General features: G+C 36.9%; 1 protein-coding gene across 1 annotated transcript in view; it reads left to right on the forward strand.

Moving 5' to 3' along the window:
* The first annotated feature begins 4,637 nt into the window (after positions 1-4,637).
* Positions 4,638-20,408, forward strand: part of LOC106875197 (reelin) — a 221,159-nt gene continuing 205,388 nt past the window's right edge. Inside the window, exon 1 of the mRNA XM_089350383.1 lies at positions 4,638-4,964. Coding sequence (XP_089206509.1) covers positions 4,680-4,964 — 285 coding nt within the window. The 5' untranslated portion in view covers positions 4,638-4,679. The remainder of the gene's footprint in view (positions 4,965-20,408) is intronic.

Here is a 20,408-nt window from a genome sequence, read left to right on the forward strand (position 1 = left end):
AACATTTAGAAAACAGTTGAGTACAAAATATTACATGCTTTGGGAGAATAAACGTTCATATGTAATTTTTATAGAGCACAAGAAATATCTCCTGTGAATAACTACTCCTAAAGGAATAGATCTTATTTATTCTATTAAAAAAGTAAATGAAGTTATTTGGCTAATAGTTAAAATTGACAGTTAAATGATATGAATCGTTCGTTTAATCGAGTTAAAAGCCCTACAACCAAATATCCTTTCTACTTTCGGAATAGATTAAATAAGTAACTGGTACTTATTTAATCTACTCCGAAAGGATGAAAGGCAAAGTTGACCTCGGCAGAATTTGAACTCAGAACATGAAGACAGACGAAATGCCGCTAAGCATTTTGCCTGGCCTGCTAACGATTCTGCCAGCTCGCCGCATTCGCCGTACAACCAAATATGGAAATATTTCTGACAGCTACGAACCCAACAAATATATTTTGATCACAAGTAGATATTGTAGATGTTAATTAAATGAAAAATAGATTGAACTATAACATTTAATAAAGCAAATGTGTTGTCGTTTAGCTCCAAGTTAACGTCTCTCGATCTGACCTAGTGTCGAAAATGCTCGTGTCCTGCTCTAGCCCTTTCTAATTTTTTTCCTTTGTATAGTGTATCTGTGATTATATCATTTGCGGCAGTGGTTCTCAAAAGATACGACGCAAAGTACTAACCAAAATATAATTTATAATATAATTTAGAGTTCAGAAAATCAAAATCAATGCATAATGTCTTGAAAGGCAAGTTGGAAAAGAGGTAATGAGGTGGTGGAATCACTTGAGCTTTAGAGGTAGGAGAATGCTTTTTGCAGTATTTGTTTTGGTCGTTTCTATAGTAAGTTCAAATTCGACCCAAGTCAGCTATGCTTTTCACCCTGCCTAGCGATAAAATAGAATGCAAGTCTTAATCCCTTTGTCTGTCCTCCTTTGTCCCCTCTGTGTATACCCCCTTGTGGACAATAAAGAAATAAGAAACTTTAGCACGCCGGGCGAAATGCTTAGCGGTATTTCATCTGTCTTTACGTTCTGAGTTCAAATTCTGTCGAGGTTAACTTTGCCTTTCATACTTTTGGGGTCGATAATTTAAATACCAGTTACGTACTGAGGTCGATCTAATCGATTGCCCCCCCCCTCCCCCAAAATTTCAGGATTTGTGCCTAGAGTAGAAAAGTAGAGTGTGATTATTGCAGAGTGTGATACCTCACTGTTATAATGAATATTCTGTAGTTTAAATTCCGAAACAGAAAACTTTCAAATGGAAAATTAGTTGGGTGGATTCCTTTGAGCATACAAAAACGTGCATTATTAAAAAAGTTATGAGGAAAGAAAAACGTCACGAGGAAAGTTAGGGTTTAATATTTTGCAAGTCGGGTCTTCCACTTTGCTAGCGTTCGGTTCGTGGTGATATGGATGTCTGTCAAGGTTAGAAACGTCGGAGAGAAAACGAGTTCGTCGGCGGGTCATCAATTTTTAATTACCAGAGACGTCTCTGTAACCAGTTTAGTGGGTTTGGTCATTAAATTGCAGTTGATAGTATAGAATATTAGACAGGTTGTTTGAAAAGGTGAGATTCACCATAACAATACATATATTTTTATTACCTAGAACATTTGCATTTAGATATGTACAATAATTGTTTAGGTAAAGTAGCATAATGGGATGGTGAATGTAGTAGTTAAAACTTTTCACTACATAAAATATTGTAATTTATATGAAAATCGTTCGTGGTTAATAAAGACAGAATAAGCAGAAAGAGTGAGAACACCTTATCACAAACTGTGTAGCACCTAAGGCTGTTTTGTTTAGGAATCAATATCCCAGCATTTTATAACATTTAGTCAAATCTTCTAGAACTTTCGCTAGACCTATTTGGCGGGAAAATGCACAAAACATAAATTTCAGGTTTACTGCCTATTTGGTTATGTACTAGCTGATCTGGTTTATCGAACCACGTTCCCGTAGGCGTTAATGTCCAATAACGTAGCTGGGAGGGAGCAAGGGAGAAACGCTTTTGGCTCTGTTGTGTAGACATGTATAGGCTTACGCAGGGCCCCAGGGGTGGCAAACTCAATAGCTGCCCGTGTGGCACACACATTAGCTATGCTTTAGTTAATGCGTTTTATATGGTAAAAGAGTTAAACCGTGGTCCTAAACTGGAGAATCTGAGATGATGGTTCAAAGTTTAGTAGAATCCTCGCTTTGAGAATTTAAGGTTAGGCTTTGGATTTAGGATTAAGGTTAGGATTAGGTTTAAGATTATGATTATAAAATTTAATAATCCTTCTAAAACTAACATTTTAACAGTTTTCTATTTCAGATAGACTATACTTGCTATTTCATAACGTTGAATGTTTTTATCATGGCTTGACACGCTGTCTGCTTTTCTAAATGTCCGTCTTTTTAAAGGTGTTCCAACCATGACCAATCCGTCGCTCTATTTTCTTTTTCTTGCATGTTTACAGTTTAGTGCTTCTTCAAATACCCTTGGAACTGTGTTTATTTGTAACTTTTTAGGGTACTTTTTGGTTATCTCACTCTCATTAAAAAAATTACCATTAAAAAATTTTAGTCGAACGAATCGACCCCGGTACAATTTTTTGCAAGCCTGGTACTGGATCTTTTTTAAAACGGGGGCCACATTTTTCATTAACGAAACACTTTGAAATTTGGAACACTGGTAGAATGTGTCATATAAAACATCTTTTTCTCTTAGTCTTCTTTAAAAAAAAAAGAAATCCATAAATTATTCTATGTTAAAGTTGTCGTATTTCTGTAATTTCAACCAATCACTGACGTCCATTCAGCCGATATACATTAAGTGCCGACTACATAAACAAACGATTCTGAAACAATTAACCCTAACCCTAACCCTAAGCCTAAGCCTAGGGTTAGGGTTAGGGTTAGGGTTAAAGCAAATTTAAAATGAAAAAAGCAAATAAAACGAAGGTATGGAGATTAAATACGCTTTACATCGCTTAATCAGCCAAAGGAGTAAATGTAAACAACTGAATACTTGTCAGTGATTGGTTGAAATTATCGAAATAAGACAATTTTTTACATGAAATAAATTCGAATACAAAAATATTTTTCTGTTCTATAACACAAACTAGATAAGTATACGAAGTTTGAAAGTCTTTCGGTACCAAAAACACTACGTAAAACATTAATGAAAAATGTGGCCCCTGTTTTAAAAAAGATCCCTGGTACTTATTCCATCGAAATCTTTTGCTGAACTGCTAGGTTACAGAGACGTAAACAAACGAACACCGGTTGACAGCCAGTAGAAAGGAACAAACCTAAACACACACATTCATATGACAGCTTCAGTTTCTGCCAACTAAATTTATTCACAAGGTTTTGGTCGGCCCAAGGCTGTAGTAGAAGGCATATGCGCAGTGGAATTGAAGCCGGAACGATGTGGTTGTAAAGCAAACTTCTTACCACACAACTGCCTGCTTGAAATACACACCAAACATACTTAAACTTTAAAAGTAACAATTAAACAAAAAGCTAAAACAGCAGATGGGGAGAAAAAGAAAAGAAAAAACTTTTTAAAATAGGGACCTTTTCAATTTTTTAATGAAAACTACGACTTTTTACTAAGTAATTTTTCTTGCTTCTTTATTGGCAAATTTTTCAATGACATTGCAAAATTTATTTCGTCTGTCGATTGTCGCTAAGATTTCTTAACTGCAAGGTGTTCGTTGTAGATCTTAAATAATTCTTGATCAGTTTTATTTTTGAAAAATTCCTCACACAAGTAGCAATACTAACATCAACTGTGAGGAAAATCTGCAGCGTTGTTCTATTTGGAACCGAACTTCTAATGTTACATATTTGAATAAACTGCAGAAGTTTAATTGGGCATTCATTCAACGTTTGTTTCCCATCTTTGAAAGTAGCAACAGAGATAAAACACCGAAGTAATTTTCTGTCAATGATGAACTCCTCTTTAGCAATATTGCTATGACCGTTATGTGCTTGACACTCATTATCATCATTCAAAAGATTCATTGTCGGCAAAGAAAACGTCTCTGTCTCCAATCGTATGGCGATTCAGTTTCTTGTGATCCTTCGTCAAATATTTGTTGCTTCATTTTGGGTCGACGCATTGCAAATTTCTTTGGCATTATTAACTCCTTTGCTCACTAGCTTGTCCCTTTCGATACACCCTATACGTGTATGTACAGCAGAACTAAAAGTGCGGACCGTCCCTCATTCCGTTACGTTACTGTTAAAAGGATATGTTTTTCTTTTTTCCTACTTCGGTGCTATTATCCGCTTGCACACTACTGAAAACATCGTTTATTAAAGCCACAGGCCGCCCAAAATGTTTATTATAGTCACAGGTCAACCAAAGCTGTGTAACTGAAAATTTGGCTTGAAGAAATTGTGTAGCACTCTGTCAGAGAGAGTGTCGTTGGTCTTAGGAGGTAGACTGAATGCCTCGTCTTTTAAATAAAAACACCTTATGGATACTGGGCGTCTGTATCTCAGTGGAGCCCACCCTGTTGCAATTATTTGGGCCTGATCTCTGGATTTGAGGCTAACTTTCATCCTTCTTCCACCACTCTGGATTGCTCTCAAAAAGGATTACGGGCGTTTCTTTCTTCTCTGACTAAATGATAAAAATAAAATTGAATTTAACTTTCGATGTTTCTGTTCTTCTTCGTACTCCGATATATTTCACAATTAGCTATTTTCTTTAATTATATTTATAGCAATTCACTTAAAGTATTTTTAATTCTGAATAAATTTAATAACTTACGTCACAGCAGAATTTGCAAATTAGTTCCAGTTCGCAGTTGCTTTTGTGAATTTCTGGGATATACATCTGTTCGTGCAGACTTACAACATGTAAGTAGCCAGCCGGCTGAATCTATTGCCTCATGTATACAAATCAGAGTCTCCGAGAGAAATTTGACAACTGTTTTCAAGGTACTTATAAATCTTTTCTTTTATTAGTTTTTGGTACTGTTGAGTCTGGAGAATGGTGGACGTGAGAGAATATTTCAGATTTAAAAGTTTGTTTCGCGCAGAGTTGTTGCTTGCAGATTTCTTCCATGTGCATTTATAATAGACTATGTTATTTTACCGTTTTCTGTGTATTGCTATCGTTCTGGCCATTTCGTTTTTTTTTTTCTCTTTCTTTTTCTGATAAATTATCCAGTGTATTTATATATTTTAATACGAATGAGTGAAATTTGAAAGAAATTTGGCGATTGTTTCTAAGAGATCAACTGGCAATGCAAAGGCTCCTTCGTAGACTCGTCAATTCACAGTTTTGTTTATATTTCATTTTATTATTTTTACACTTTACTTTTTGTATTGCAAAATCTCAGCCACATGATGTCGCGCCTAGGCGACTGCTTCAACTGACGGTACCGTCAGTCGGCGTTTTTCAGTGCAACACCTTTTATTTGTTCAAATACATGTTATTGGCTCGTTTGAGTTATATCTCTTTGCTCATTTCATCGTTTTGTCATTCTGTTAGTTCTAACATGTCGCTTGTTGTCTAACCTCGGGATAGTCCTCATCGACCAATGATCAAAGACAGCCACAAACGTTTCGGCTTCTTTTTATTTTATTTTTTAAAATAATAAATACCTTGGTCCTCGTAATTCAATGTCTCCTTTATCAAAGCGGATAAACCTAAGTTTAAACTCCAAAACAGAAAATTTACAAAATGAAAATTTAAGTTAATTGTTTCCTGTACACATTCGAAAATATGCATTTCTAAAAAGGGTACTTTTTGGTTATCGTTAAATTAAAAAATTATCTGCAAGACTTCGCCCTACGGATCTAGTTTAAAACGGGGGCACCAGTTTTCATTAATGTTTTATGTAGTGTTTTTCATATACTTATCTATTTTGTGTTATAGAACAGAAAAAAATTTTTGTATTCGAATTTATTTCATGTAAAAAATTGTCTTATTTCGATAATTTCTACTAATCACTGACGTCTATTCAGTTGAAAACAGTTAGCGCTGTAACGGTGTATATCGTATTAATCCCCTAACCCTAACTAGACTGTTAAAACTAACCCTAACTCTAGAATCCGAACTCTAAAATTGTTACACACATAGATACGCACAGCGTAATTTATTATATAAACAATATATGCGTATAAATTACGATTAAACCGGATGAAATATGTCACAGGGAATAACATTTTTATGACCGCCCAGCAGTAACTCTATTCAGCTGAATAGACGTCAGTGATTGGTTGAAATTACAGAAATACGACAACTTTAACATGGAATAACTTGCGAATTCCTTTTTTTGTTAAGAAGACTAAGAGTAAAAGATGTTTTATATGATACATTCTACCAGTGTCCCAAGTTTCAAAGTGTTTCGTTAAGAAAATACTGGTGCCCCCGTTTTAAACTAGATCCCGCCCTACTCCGCAAAACACACCCTTAAAATTTTTTTTTCTTTTTTTCGACACCCACTCCCTCTTTCGGCTACAAGGAATACGAATTTGCAAAAATCGACATTTCTAAATTATCACTCCCCACCCCCACCCCTATTTCCTTAATTTTAAAACTTTTTTCAGGATTCTTTTTTTCAAACTATGCGGGAAAATACGGAGATTATGATTCTGTAAAAAATTTCCAAAAATCTTTGTAAAATTTTTTTTTTTAATTTGGTGGGGGGGGGGGGGGGAATATGCGGAAAAATACGGACATCATGATTCGGACAAAAATTTCAAAACCTTTTTGTAGTTACGGTTTTAAGGTTAGAATTAGGGTTAAGGTGTTAGGGTTAGGGTGTTAGGGTTAGGGTTTTAGGGTTAGGGTTAGGGTTTTAGGGTTAGTGATGGGGAAAAAGTCAAAATTGAACAAGTTGGGGGAAAGGTTGAGGAAATTTCACAATGCCGATTTTTGGTAATTTTCTGGAACATCCGTATCCGGAAACGGGGATTTTTGGCAAAAAAAAATTACAAAAATATACAAATTTGGGAGAAAATGGGGTGGGGAACGGGCGGAAGTCATTCCAAGTTATCTCCCCACCACCCCCGTTTTATGAAAAATATCGATACTTTTGGTTATCTCCTTCAACTAGAAAAATTGTTTGACCCTCGATAAAAAAAAAAATTAATAAACTTAAAAAGTGAAAATATGAAACATCGAATTTGATATTTTAATGACAAATCATACAAAACTGAAACAATTAAACATCTTACTGGTGGGGGGGTAGGGCAAACGTCAACAATGTGTTGAAGTAATTCTATCGTGGCACTCCGTCGGTTACGACGCCGAGGGTTCCAGTTGATCGGATCAACGAAACAGCCTGCTTATGAAATTAACGTGCAAGTGGTTGAGCACTCCACACACACGTCTACCCTTAACGTAGCTCTCGGTGTGATTCAGCGTGACGCAGAGTGTGACAAGGCTGGCCTTTTGAAATACAGGTACAACAGAAACAGGAAGAAAATGTGAGAGAAAGTTGTGGTAAAAGAGTACAGCAGGGTTCGCCACCATCCCCTGCCGGAGCCTCGTGGAGCTTTAGGTGCTTTCGCTTTATAAACACTCACAACGCCCGGTCTGGGAATCGAAACTGCGATCCCACCACCGCGAGTCCGCTGCCCTAACCACTGGGCCATTGCGCTTCCACTATGAAACTTTAGGTATGAGAATACGTACATAAAACATACAAATTTGCACATACACACTTACATACAATCAAAAATACCCTGTTGTTGATGTTGAAATTCCAATGAAGGAACCTTGGATCTAGGTTAGAAACCGATTCTCTCTCTATTGGCAAGAAATCTTGAAATAAACTAAATAATGACATACATACATACATACATATCTACATTCATACATGCCTGCATATAAAAATACCCTGTTGTTGATATTGAAATTCCAGTGATGGAGCCTTGGATCTAGGTTAGAAATCAGCTCTTTCTCTATCAGCAAGAAATCTTGAAATAAAACTGGTTAATGACATACATGTAGAGAGTCACGTATGTAAGTTGTTGGCCAAGAATTAAATATGTACGTCTTCGTGTGGGGTTGGAGATGACAATTAAGAATGTCCTGTGTCAGTACTTAGATAAGTGAGAATATTGCGCTCATGGTAGACGAATGATTCTTTTTAACCCAAGGTCGAGCAGCCGACCAAGAATCCTGCATTTGTCTGTCTTCTCAGGAACGTTTCTCAACCTGTGTTTCGTGCATCTCATCTCTCTGCCCACGCAAGCTTGACGCGCATCTCTATTTAAGGTCATATTTTGGCGGGAAACCATGGAATACTAAACCTATTAAATTAGAAGGTTCTCAACCACATTTTGATTACTGTTTTATTCTGGTGGACTCCCATAGCCATTCGGTGTTTAAAAATTAGTTCTATAGATACTTCTTTTTAAATTTCCTATTTTATTTTTCACACATTAACTTGTATAAGGCGAACTATGTTCGATAAAGAAACCTATCTGCTTTTCGTAATACATACCAATACACATATCTAAAGCAAAGGGTTTTTCAAGGGCCCTCAAGATATTTTTGTGGATCCCCAATTTGCTATTTTGTCGCGTGGACCGACCCCAGTACGCAACTGGTACTTAAATTATCGACCCCGAAAGGATGAAAGGTAAAGTCGACTTCGACGGAATTTGAACTCAGAACATAAAGACAGACGAAATACCGCTAAGCATTTCGCCCGGCGTGCTAAAGTTTCTTATTTCTTTATTGCCCACAAGGGGCTAAACATAGAGGGAACAAACAAGGACAGACAAAGGGATTAAGTCGATTATATCGACCCCAGTGCGAAACTGGTACTTAATTTATCGACCATGAAAGGATGAAAGGCAAAGTCGACCTCGGCGGAATTTGAACTCAGAACGTAGTGGCAGACGAAATATCGCTAAGCATTTCGCCCGGCGTGCTAACGGTTCTGCCAGCTCGCCGCCTTACACGCACATGTGTATACATTATATAAATGTGTGCGAAGGTGTGCTTGTTGAGGGTACCTACGTCTGCGCGCTCGTGCGTGTGTGTGTGTTGTCTTGTGTGTAGGCGTAGGCCTGGCGGCTGTGTGGTTAAGTATCTTGCTTCCTAACCATACGGTCTTGGGTTCAGTCCCACTGCGTGGCACTGTGCGCCAGTTTCTTCAGCTATAGCCTCGGATCGACTAAAGACATGTGAGTGGAATTGATAGATAGAAACTGAAAGAAGCTCGTTATATACGCGCGTGTGTGTGTGTGTGTGTGTGTGTGTGTGCGTGTGCGTGCGTGTGAGTGTGTGTGCGCGCGCCTCTTTTTATCTGTTCCTCACCACCGTTTGACAAGTGGTGTTGGTTTGTTTACATCCCCGTAACTTAGCAGCTCGACGCAAGATGCCCATAGATTAAATGCTAGACTTCAAAAGATAAGTGCTGGAGGATCTAGCATGGCCGCAGTTCAGTGACTGAAACAAATTAAAAGATAAAAATGATTCCGTCACTTCTTTTTACAACCCTCTACAACCATAACCCCCCCCACCCACACACACACACACACACCTTTCTTCCTCTTTAGAGACTTGGATTTCGTTTACATTCCTGCTTTTGTGCGCGGCGAGTGGGATATAAATAGCCATGTGTCTGTTTACGTTTTCTATCATTGATAAAACCGCCATCAGCCAACCGATGAAGCCGTCAATGGGGCTCCAGCTGCTTTTTTTCTTCCTCTTTTTTCTTTTTCTTACTCACTGCGGGTTTTGGAACAAAAAACATTTTGGTGGGAGTTTGTGTAAAAACTAGAAAAAAATTACTTAAGAACAAAAATGTTTTTCATTCTAGCTAATAACTGTACATATTTGTTTTAAATCTCTGAACGAGATATGCCTAGATATGCAAGTACTAACTGACATACCTGGTAATTCCTGGGAAAGCGGGGCTTATCCCTTGGTTCCATTCTCATAATTGTTTCGCTAATCCAATAACAACAATACAAAATATGTAGCCCTTAAAACGGTTTTTGTGCATTTACAGAGAATACTGAACTGTCTTACACAAGATCTTGTTTTTAGTAAATCCCAATATGTTATGAGTACCAAAATTGTGAAAACAGTCATGTAATAACATGAAGTTAGTTACCCGATATTAAGAATTCAAATAAAGTAGATCTGAAAAGGGCTTTAATGCGTTCCCAGACTATATAGAACTTAGGAAGAAATACTAATAAGGTATGTCTACTAAAATCGTGAAGCATGTTACGCAATAACAGGCTAATCAGATATGGGATAATAACAATTCAAAGTAAATAACTCTGATAAGGGCTTTTGTGCGTTCCCAGAGAATATTACCCTCAGCGGCGCTAGTGTTGGTATATTCGTGAATAAGTCACTAAACGAAATAAGTGGATCTTTTGTTTAGGAAAATACTATTTACTTATCTAAGGGTTGTACTGGATAAGTTGCGAAAATATCTCTAACAGTTCAAATACTAAGAAATAAGCATACTCAATTTGATTTATACCAAATAATTTAGGAAAATGAATGGGTTATTTCACTTGGTTATATATAAGGATCCCTTCCAGTGGCTAAAGGGTTATTTCCCTTGGCTGTTAACAGAAAATATTATATATATATATATATATATATATATATATATATATATATATATATATATATATATATATAAGTAACCCTTCCAGGGTCCCTACTATCGATTTTTTCAACAATCTGAGTATGCTTTGGGGTTTCTAGACATGAGTTCTACTCACGTGTCAAGTTTCATCAAAATCAATAAAACGATGTAGGAGGAGTTAGCTAACAACTCCACAAACACACCCAGACAGAATTTCCCACATATGTAGTAGATATGCATGATAAGACATACATAACACAAAACATACAAATCTGTACATATACATAACATGCATAACATACATACATACATACATACACACATACATACATACATACATACATACATACATACATACATACATACACACATAGGCTTCTCAAAACCAGAAAGGAGAAAGCTAATTAGAAGACTACAGATCCAATCCATCACTGGAACTGTAAAAATCTGTAAAACTTTCCAGAAGTTTATCATTTAAATATATATGAGCATGTCTGGATACGTAACTATATGCATGAGAATACATACATTAAGCTTACATATCTGCACATACATACGTACGTACTTACATACAAACAAACAAAAATACCCTGTTGTTGATGTTGAAATTCCAATGAATCTCGGTTAGAAACCGGCTCTTTCTCTATTGGCAAGAAATCTTGAAATAAATTGAATAATGACATACATACATACATACATACATACATACATACATACATACATACCTTGTTGTTGATGTTGAAATTCCAGTGATGGAGCCTTGGATCTAGGTTAGAAACTAGCTCTTTCTCTATCGGCAAGAAATCTTGAAATAAAACTGGTTAATGACATACATGTAGAGAGTCACGTATGTATGTTGTTGGCCAAGAATTAAATGTGTACGTCTTCGTGTGGGGTGGGAGATGACAATTAAGAATGTCCTGTATCAGTACCTAGAGAAGTGATATTGTTTAAACTACAGAAAATCGTTAGGCAGAACTAGTTTGGATTTTGTTTGTTTGAACTATCCAACAGGTTTTATTTTTAAAATTCTACATAGTGTGGCTGTGTGGTAAGAGGCTTGCCTCCCTACTACATGGTTCTGTGTTCGGTCCCATTGCATGGCACCATGGACAAGTGCCTTCTACTATAGCCTTGTGAGTGGATTTGGTAGATGGAAACTGAAAGACGCCCATCGAATATATATATGCATGTATATCTATGTGTATGAGTCTTTCGTATGTGTTTTTCCCCACCACCGCTTGATAACCGGTGTTGGCGTGTTTGCATCCCTGTAACTTAGCGGTTCGGCAAAATTACCGATATAATATGTACCAGGCCTAAAAAATAAATACTGGAGTCGATTCATTCGACTAAAAATTCAAGGCTGTGCCCCAACATGGCTGCAGTCTAATGATTGAAACAAGTAAAAGATAAAAGATTGTATTAATAGTTTTTCATGCTAATTATGAAAGTCACTGCCAGTTTCGGAGAAAATAATATTTTAAAATCTTACGAAATTTTCGAGATCGAATTTGTTTTGTTATATTTTGGGAATTTCTACCAATTAGATGCAACCAATACTTCCGAGATGTCGTGATTGGCTACATTGATCGGCTGAAATTAAGAATTTTAATCTGTAACAATAAGATGATAAGTCAGCGTTGATGAAATGATTATGAGTCGACATCAGTTCTTAATCATATATTTATTGTTACTTTAGAAACAGTGTCGGAGCTAATAGGGGAGTAGGGGAGCGACTTCTCCACCCAACCACATTTTTTCAAAATTCGCGCTTTTTTTTTCATTTGTATGCTAAAAGATGTTTTTGATGCCATTCAAAGAAGGCGCACAGGCGCACACATACATGTACACACTTGTGCATGTATAATCAATGTGCATTACTCAACATTAGAGTTTAAGACTGGTATCTTTCGTCGAATATGATATGAGCATGTTACATAAGAAAATTCAATGAAAGGAAGAGAGAACATTTTACTGGGAAAGATCTCTAGCCCATTAAACAAAATGAATAGGTTAGTGAGATGAGGGACTAACGTACAGAAGGAAAGCAATATGGCTCGTATAAACCTGAGATAGCTATTCCTAAAGTTAAATTCTCTTTTTTTATTACAGTTGGCCTGAAAGTTCTAGAATCTTCGGTCAAACTGTTCGGCAAGAAAACTTGCAAACTTCCTTTGAAGTATGCTGCATCAACCATAATAAGTCAGCTAGTACGGAGTAGTCGAACCATATTCCCGTAGGTGTAAATACTGTTTATGGTGACATTTTCCCTTTTATGGAGATGCATTGGGTCGTAGTTCTGGACGAGGAAAATCTAAGAGCTATGGTTCAAAACGCAGCAGGGACATCGATACTCTTTCGACGTTGAAAAATTTTTTTTAAATGATTTGCCTTACTTTTTTAATAAGTGTACAAAACGAAATATAATTTTATTGCTTTTGTCTTAATTGAGCAGAGATATTTTCAGAAAATTTTGAAAGCTAGTTGGACCTAGAAATGCTCTATAAAGATTTTTATTAATACCCTGTAACGATAACTATCCCAGGTTTTTTCGTCTGAAAGTAGGCCTTTGAAATCTCTTTTAAGAGACATATTTACTGTTTTATCAAGCAGCTCAACCAGTGTTCACCAATTTTAATTTGTTTTTGTAAAGAGAAGAACGATTGATTTACTTACTAGACAGTAAATTTTCTTATGAATCTTTGAGATATATTTGAGAAATTAGATACATTTAATCACGCCTTGTCTGAAAAATGAAATAAAAGATGAAGAAAATTATCTCGGCTGATACATTTCTAAAGAGTGTATCATTAATTTCTCAAAAGAGTAAAAGTTTAGTTTTTTTCATACAGTGTTTTCAATATATCAAGTTGAAAAGTCTTAAGGTGTGTTTTTAGGCTTTCAAATGACGCCATATAATATATTTTCTCATGTGGCTTCGGATGAAGCTTTAGTTTCTAAATGCGTAGTTAATGTAAATGTAGCATCGAATGTGAATGATCATGATGCAAAATAACATTGATATGTCATGGAGTTATTTACAATCTCTGTCACCAGGAATAGATTTAAGAATTTGTCTACAGTCGTAAAGATTTTACTCATGTTTCTGTATGCTAATGCTAAAGAAGAATGTACGTTCAATGAAATCAAGCTTAACAATACTTTAAGTAGATTAAGGCTTAAGGTAAATGGTGCGCTGTCATTCTCTCATTACACTGAAAGGTGTAGAGCTATGATATAAATATACGTTACCAAGGAACGTGTTAATGCGTGCAAGGAAGGCAACCACGGAGTAAACTATAGAATACTTCGTTCACAATATTATAGCATTGGACGTGTTAAATGGTATTAAAGGCATTATGTTAGAAAACGAATAAACTTGAGCTCGAATTTTATGTGTGTACAGCGCCTTTATGACTTACTATATACATCTGGTGTGACAAAATTTGAAAATGGACCCGAATAAATTAACACGTACATCAGTGGTTAAACTTCTATACAAAATGTTTTAACAATTTTTCATATAGGTGCAGGCGTGGCTGTGTGTTAAGAAGCTTGCTTCCTAACCTCATGGTTCCGGGTTCAGTCCCACTGCGTGGTACCTTGGGCAAGTATCTTCCACTATCGCCTCGGGCCGACCAAAGCCTTGTGAGTGGATTTGACAGACGGAAGCTGAAAAAAGCCCCTCATATATGTATGTATGTCTGTCTGTATATATATATATATATATATATATATATATATATATATATATATATATATATATATGTGTGTGTGTGTGTGTGTGTGTGTGTGTGTGTATGTGTGTGTGTGTCTGTGTTTGTGTGTGTGTGTGTGTCTGTGTTTGTCCGCCTCCGTCGATTGACAACCGATGTTAGTGTGTTTACGTCCCCGCAACTTAGCAGTTCGGCAAAAGAGATCGATAGGATAAGTACTAGGCCTACAAAGACTAAGTCCTGCCGGCGATTTTGTTCGACTAAAGGTGGTGCTCCAGCATGGCCGCAGTCAAATGACTGAAACAAGTAAAAGAAGACAATTCCTAATGATGTTTAGCTATAAAAATATAAGATTTTTTAAACATCGAATGGCAATGAAGGTCTGTCTGAGTAAAATAAGAATCGAAGGGGTTAACAGTTTAAAAAATGGTTGCGAGCCACTGATGTAAATATTTATTGGTGTATAATATGCACGACTGTATAAGACGCACTCCTAAAAGAAATTTCGAAAAATCTATATATATATAACATGCATCATATATAATGCATGTAATATATTCTTTTTCCCTCTAGACACAAGGCCCGAAATTTTGGGGGAGGGGGCCAGTCGATTGGTTCGACTCCAGTACAGAACACCCTGTATATACACACAACGAGTTTCCACACATTTTCTGTCAACCAAATTCCCTCACAAGGCATTGATAAAAGAAGCTCTTGGTTTAACAAGGATGTTAAAGATGCCATCCGAGCAGAGAAAAAGGCTTACTTAGCTTAGCTTGGAATCAAGTCTCCCTTTTATGTAGACGGTACAACGAAGCGCGAAAAGCTGCAGCAGAGGCAGTAAAAATGTCCAAGGGAAGACTTTAGAAGTATCCAAATTGGAAGACTTTAAGGTTAAACTGGACTTGGACAGCAGATTGACCGACAAAGTATTCTGGGAGACCATCGACTGGTATGAAAGTAATACCAAAATCGGTAGGTTTTGAACCGGTCCGCTACTATTTGCAGATGACATGATGTTACTTGGCTCATCGGAAGTGATCTGGATGGGTGCTGCAAAATAGGGATGAGAATTAGTATTGCGAAGACTAAGATATTGGTTCTCTCAAGAAAGTCTTCCTAGTACACTCTGCTGAGACAAGTGGAGAAGTTTAAGTATCTTGGAGCCATATTTATGAATGATGGAAAGTAGGAGGCTGAATTTGTTGCTAGAATTGCTGTTGCTGGCACAGTAATGCTCCAGCATTAGCATTCGATCCTCAAAAGAGGAGAGGTTGGTAAGAACAAGCCAAACTCAATATCTTCAGTTCGGTTTCCGTGCTTATCCTCACCTACGATCATAAACATTGGGTAATGACCGAAAGTGTAGGATCGCGAATACAAGTGGCCAAAATGGCGTTACTCGACAGTAACGTTACTGGACACGGTACGTAGCTCGGAGAACAGGGAGTCTCTCCAGGTCAAGTCATTACTTCTCCCTATTGAGAGGTCACAGCGCTGGTACTATGGATATGTGGCTAGAATGTCGCAGGGAAGAATCACAAGACGAATTCTTCAAACTGAGCTGTACGACAGGAGACCTTGGGATAGATCAGGGACTTGATGGTTGGACAATATCCATAGCCTCAATTGGTAACGCTTGAGAATCCAGCTGGAAAGTGTAATGATGATTGATTTTAATAAGATCCTACGGAGGAAGCGCCAGAGGACTCTGACCTCAGAACCTTCCAAGGAGAAGATGGATGGATGGTGTGTGTGTGTGTGTTTTCCGCTGATGTATACCAGCAAAGGGTGCAAACATCGCCGAGAAAACCCAAAAACGTAGTAATGGTGTTTTGTGAACGAAGTCCCTTCCGATATTTGCCCTGGGACAGAGCCAGATTCAGACTCATAGAGGCCCTAAGCATTTAAAAGATTTTGGTGTCCCTACATATATGTAATTCAAAATATAAACACTAATAAACAATAGAATAAATTCTTCTTTTTTTTTCAAAATGAAGCAAAACTAACATTATGATGGAAAATAGTGTTTATTTTTGTATACCTCCTATTTTGTTGATATTTGACAAGTTCTCTCCTACGTTTTTTTTAATAGCAAAGTCTTTGATCAGATCCTTACTATGACACCATGAACACATAGAAATTATATTTCTGATCATACGAACAACTTCCAATTTATTTTGTGTGTAGTAAACCATTTACCATTTTTGTGAGGCCCCCACTTTCTTTGATACCTAAACACGTCATGCTTATTTTCTTAAATGGTTACTCCAGCGCTACCCTGGGGCAAGCGACAGATGATTTCTTGTCACAGTCACTGACAGAAATGCAATCAACTAGCGATTATCTTATTGGAAACCAGTAACCTATGATGCGATTGCTTACCAAATAGTCATATGAAATGCATGAAATATAACTCCTTTGGGGTGAGGTATTGACGTCATAATTCTCAATTTCCAAACAGGAAGTCAATAAAACTGATTAGTTTTTTGGTATGTCTTATCATAAAAGTTATTTTATTTACCGCTTTAGAGCATTGGATAAATAGAATAATAAAGAAATCCCTACCTATCTATCTATCTATCTATATATATATATATATATATATATATATATATATATATATATATATTGATAGAAAGGACAGCAAAAGAAAGAAAGAGACCTCGATATTATGTAAATAGAGGAATTTATCCGTAAAAATATGTGATACTTATTCGGTAGCCATGATAAAACTCGGAGATTTATCATGGCTACCGAATAAGTGTCACATATTTTTACATATATATATATATATATATATATATATATATATATATATATATTCATCCCAGCCTATCAAACGGGAACTAACGTGTGCCTTTGCACGCATACATATGAAAATAAAACTAACTTCGAATGTAAATAAGCTATAAATAGGCAAACACTACAGAACCTAAGTATCAACTATACTTTTTGAGGATAAAAATACCTCACTGCTTAGTTAATACAGTCTACCAAGAAGAAAAAGAAGAAGAAGAAGAAGAAGAAGAAGATAAACGGTAGTGGTAGTCTGTATGGATGCCAGTGTCGACATCAGCAGAGTAAAGAAATACAAGCTTGACATTTTTCGTTGAGTCTAGTTCCTTCTGTCTTTCATATTTACTGAATTAAACTGTTTGATAACTTAGATATATTTCCATGTTATTTAGTAATGATATCGTTGTCATCGCCGTTGTTGTTGTTGTTGTTGTATCTGACGTTTGTGTTGCTGAGGTTGATGTTGTTGATGTTATTGTAATAAACGCAATACAAATCTTGTTTATATACTAATGGAGTTCTTGACGTATCAACTTCCGACATTGGCTCCGCAGCCATAAATAAGAGCAACAAAAATAAACAGAACAGCTATGTATTCCCCTTTGAATAATATCTGTGTTTATCTTTGATAAGACGACGTAGGTTTTTAGCAAATCACTCATCTTGCTTCACCGTATCACATTCAGTGACCGTCATTAGGTCAAAGGTTAAAGGTGTATAATGTCAATAAGTCGTGCCCAATAAGTAATATAACTCACATAAAATATCTGAAGAGCTTTCACGTCATTTAAAACACTACCAGTAGCTTTCTGCAATTTGAAATTCGCTTTGAATCGAGTTATTTCAGGAGGTCTCTAGAGATTGGTAGACCGATAATTGGCACTTCGTAAATGCACGTGTTTGATGCTGGGAATGTCCTTGTGCTGGTTCACTGCTTGTTGCTGTTTAGCTCTAAGCCAACCCCTGACCGAATGCGCCTATAATTCAAAAGCGTTGCAGCCGTGACAATCTCGTCTTAGTCTATATCTAAGATTTTGTCTGTATATATCTTCTCTCTTCTCTCTCTCTCTCTCTCTCTCTCTCTCTCTCTCTCTCTCTCTTTCGTTCTCTCTCTCCCACCCTTTCTCTCTCCGTTTCTCTCTCCGTTTCTCTCGCACTCGCTCTATCTATCTATCTATCTATCTTTTATATATATATATATATATCTGTCATATCTAATGACATTAGCTATTGCCTCTTCTTTTCTTTAAGACGTTAGAGTGTGTTTAGCGCAAGACTAGGCTGCTACTTCTAGCAATCATATCTTCCCCAAGCGTCCTCGTTGATGTTAGACTGACCCAAGATGAGAATGGACCAGAATAGATTTAAATTTCTGCATTAACATCTTCACACGCATAGACATGAACTTCATAGCGTGGGTGTAGCATAGGCGTTGCGTGGGCGTAGCGTGGGCGTAGCGTGGGCGTAGCGTGGGCGTAGCGTAGTTATAGCGTTGTTTTTGACAACCTTGTAACAGCAATTGAATTGTCCACTCCTTTCTTTAACCGTAACATACTTTCGACCCTAGCAAACTCTCGTATATACAGTGACCGCCCTGTACGGTCTGCACACTCCACACTACGCCACTACTTCATAAGTTAATTTTAACAGTGATTACGAACCCAAATGATAGTCGACGTCATTACTAAACGACTGAAAAATCTAAAAACTCGCTGTCGTTAGATGGCCTCATACAATGTAATGTTACGCATTGTGATCTAGATTTATGATACAATTAAAGAACAAATTTAATTAAGATCTACTGTCATAAAATTATGAAGCAAGTTAAAGCAGCAGGTTTAATCCCGAATATTCAGGTTTATTCACCGTTAATTCAGTTGAAGATTAACAGTGAAAAGCTGAGTAGAAGAGACTATATTTGAAATGAGGACAGCGCTGTCTTAAGGCATACACACTGGCCAATTGGATGGGAGCCCGCGTATCTAAGAGTCCAATGTTAATCTATGTATGTTGTGGTTTGCTGGAAGTCTATAATATTACCGACATTGCTTTGCCCCGAGGTGGTGCTACAGAGATGTTGAGATAGCTCTAAATGAAGGTCCACGTTGCGGTTTTTTCTCGTACTTTGGTTTTTAAAGAAAGCATTCAATGTCGTCTCCGTGAAGCAATTCACGGTAGCAGCAGTAGCGTAGCTAATAGAAGAGCCAGCGGCGCGACCGCTCCGCACAGGCACATTTTTCAAAACTGGCACATTTTTAACAATTTTCTTTTAATTCTTTTGTTACCTATATCAGTTTTCGTAAGTTCCAAATATAATGGGATTATAACTGAAACATGAAACTAATGAATGTAGCATATAATTACGTATATTATAACTAATGGAATATTTCGTCAGCAGTCTAAAGAAATACAAGCTTGACATTTTTCGTTGAGTCTAGTTCCTTCTGTCTTTCATATTTACTGAATTAAACTGTTTGATAACTAAGATATATTTCCATGTTATTTAGTAATGATATCGTTGTCATCGCCGTTGTTGTTGTTGTTGTTGTTGTATCTGACATTTCTGTTGCTGAGGTTGTTGTTGTTGTAATAAACGCAATACAAGTCTTGCTTATATATCAATGGAGTTCTGCATTGTTTGGTATGTGTCACGGTGGCTTTTTTTTTTATGTGTTCGTTCCCGCTTATTTTAGAATCTGGTTGCACCTCTGGAAAGCGGGATTCGATAACCAGAAAACTTCTTGACTTGCAGCCAAGCTTCGTATTAGGATCATTTTCAGTAAATTAGTGTCCGTGACTTCTGTAAATTTTAATGAAGCTGCAACTGGGGAATTCAGCTGTAAGTATTCTTTCAGAATGTTACTAGCTCTACAATAGGGTCTCCTAGTGCAGTCCAGATGCGTTACTGTGCTAACTCCAGCAGCTCATCAATAGATAAACTCATAATGGAATCGAAGGTTCATGATACCTGTGGAGATCACATTGCCCCATTACAATTATTTTCTGTAGTCTTAGGATCTGGAACTCGAAGAAGCTTACAAGCGGATGCAATTCAATGGTTGTTTATTTTAGTTCTCATTCATGGGGCTCGTTCCCGATGACCATCTGTATGGCAGCGCGCGGTTGCGCTATTGCTACGCCACTCACGTAAGGTACATTACCTCGGGAGATAACGGGTAAAGTTAGAGCAGGATAAGAATCCGCCGTGAGCTGCCAGTTTGCAGTGTCTCTCAGCGTAGCGAGAAAGAGAAAAGAGGGATCGAATTCTTTAATACGCCTGCTTAAATAAA

This window comes from Octopus bimaculoides, chromosome 4 (assembly GCF_046866305.1).
Source record: "Octopus bimaculoides isolate indiv1 chromosome 4, ASM4686630v1, whole genome shotgun sequence".
NCBI lineage: Eukaryota > Metazoa > Mollusca > Cephalopoda > Octopoda > Octopodidae > Octopus > Octopus bimaculoides.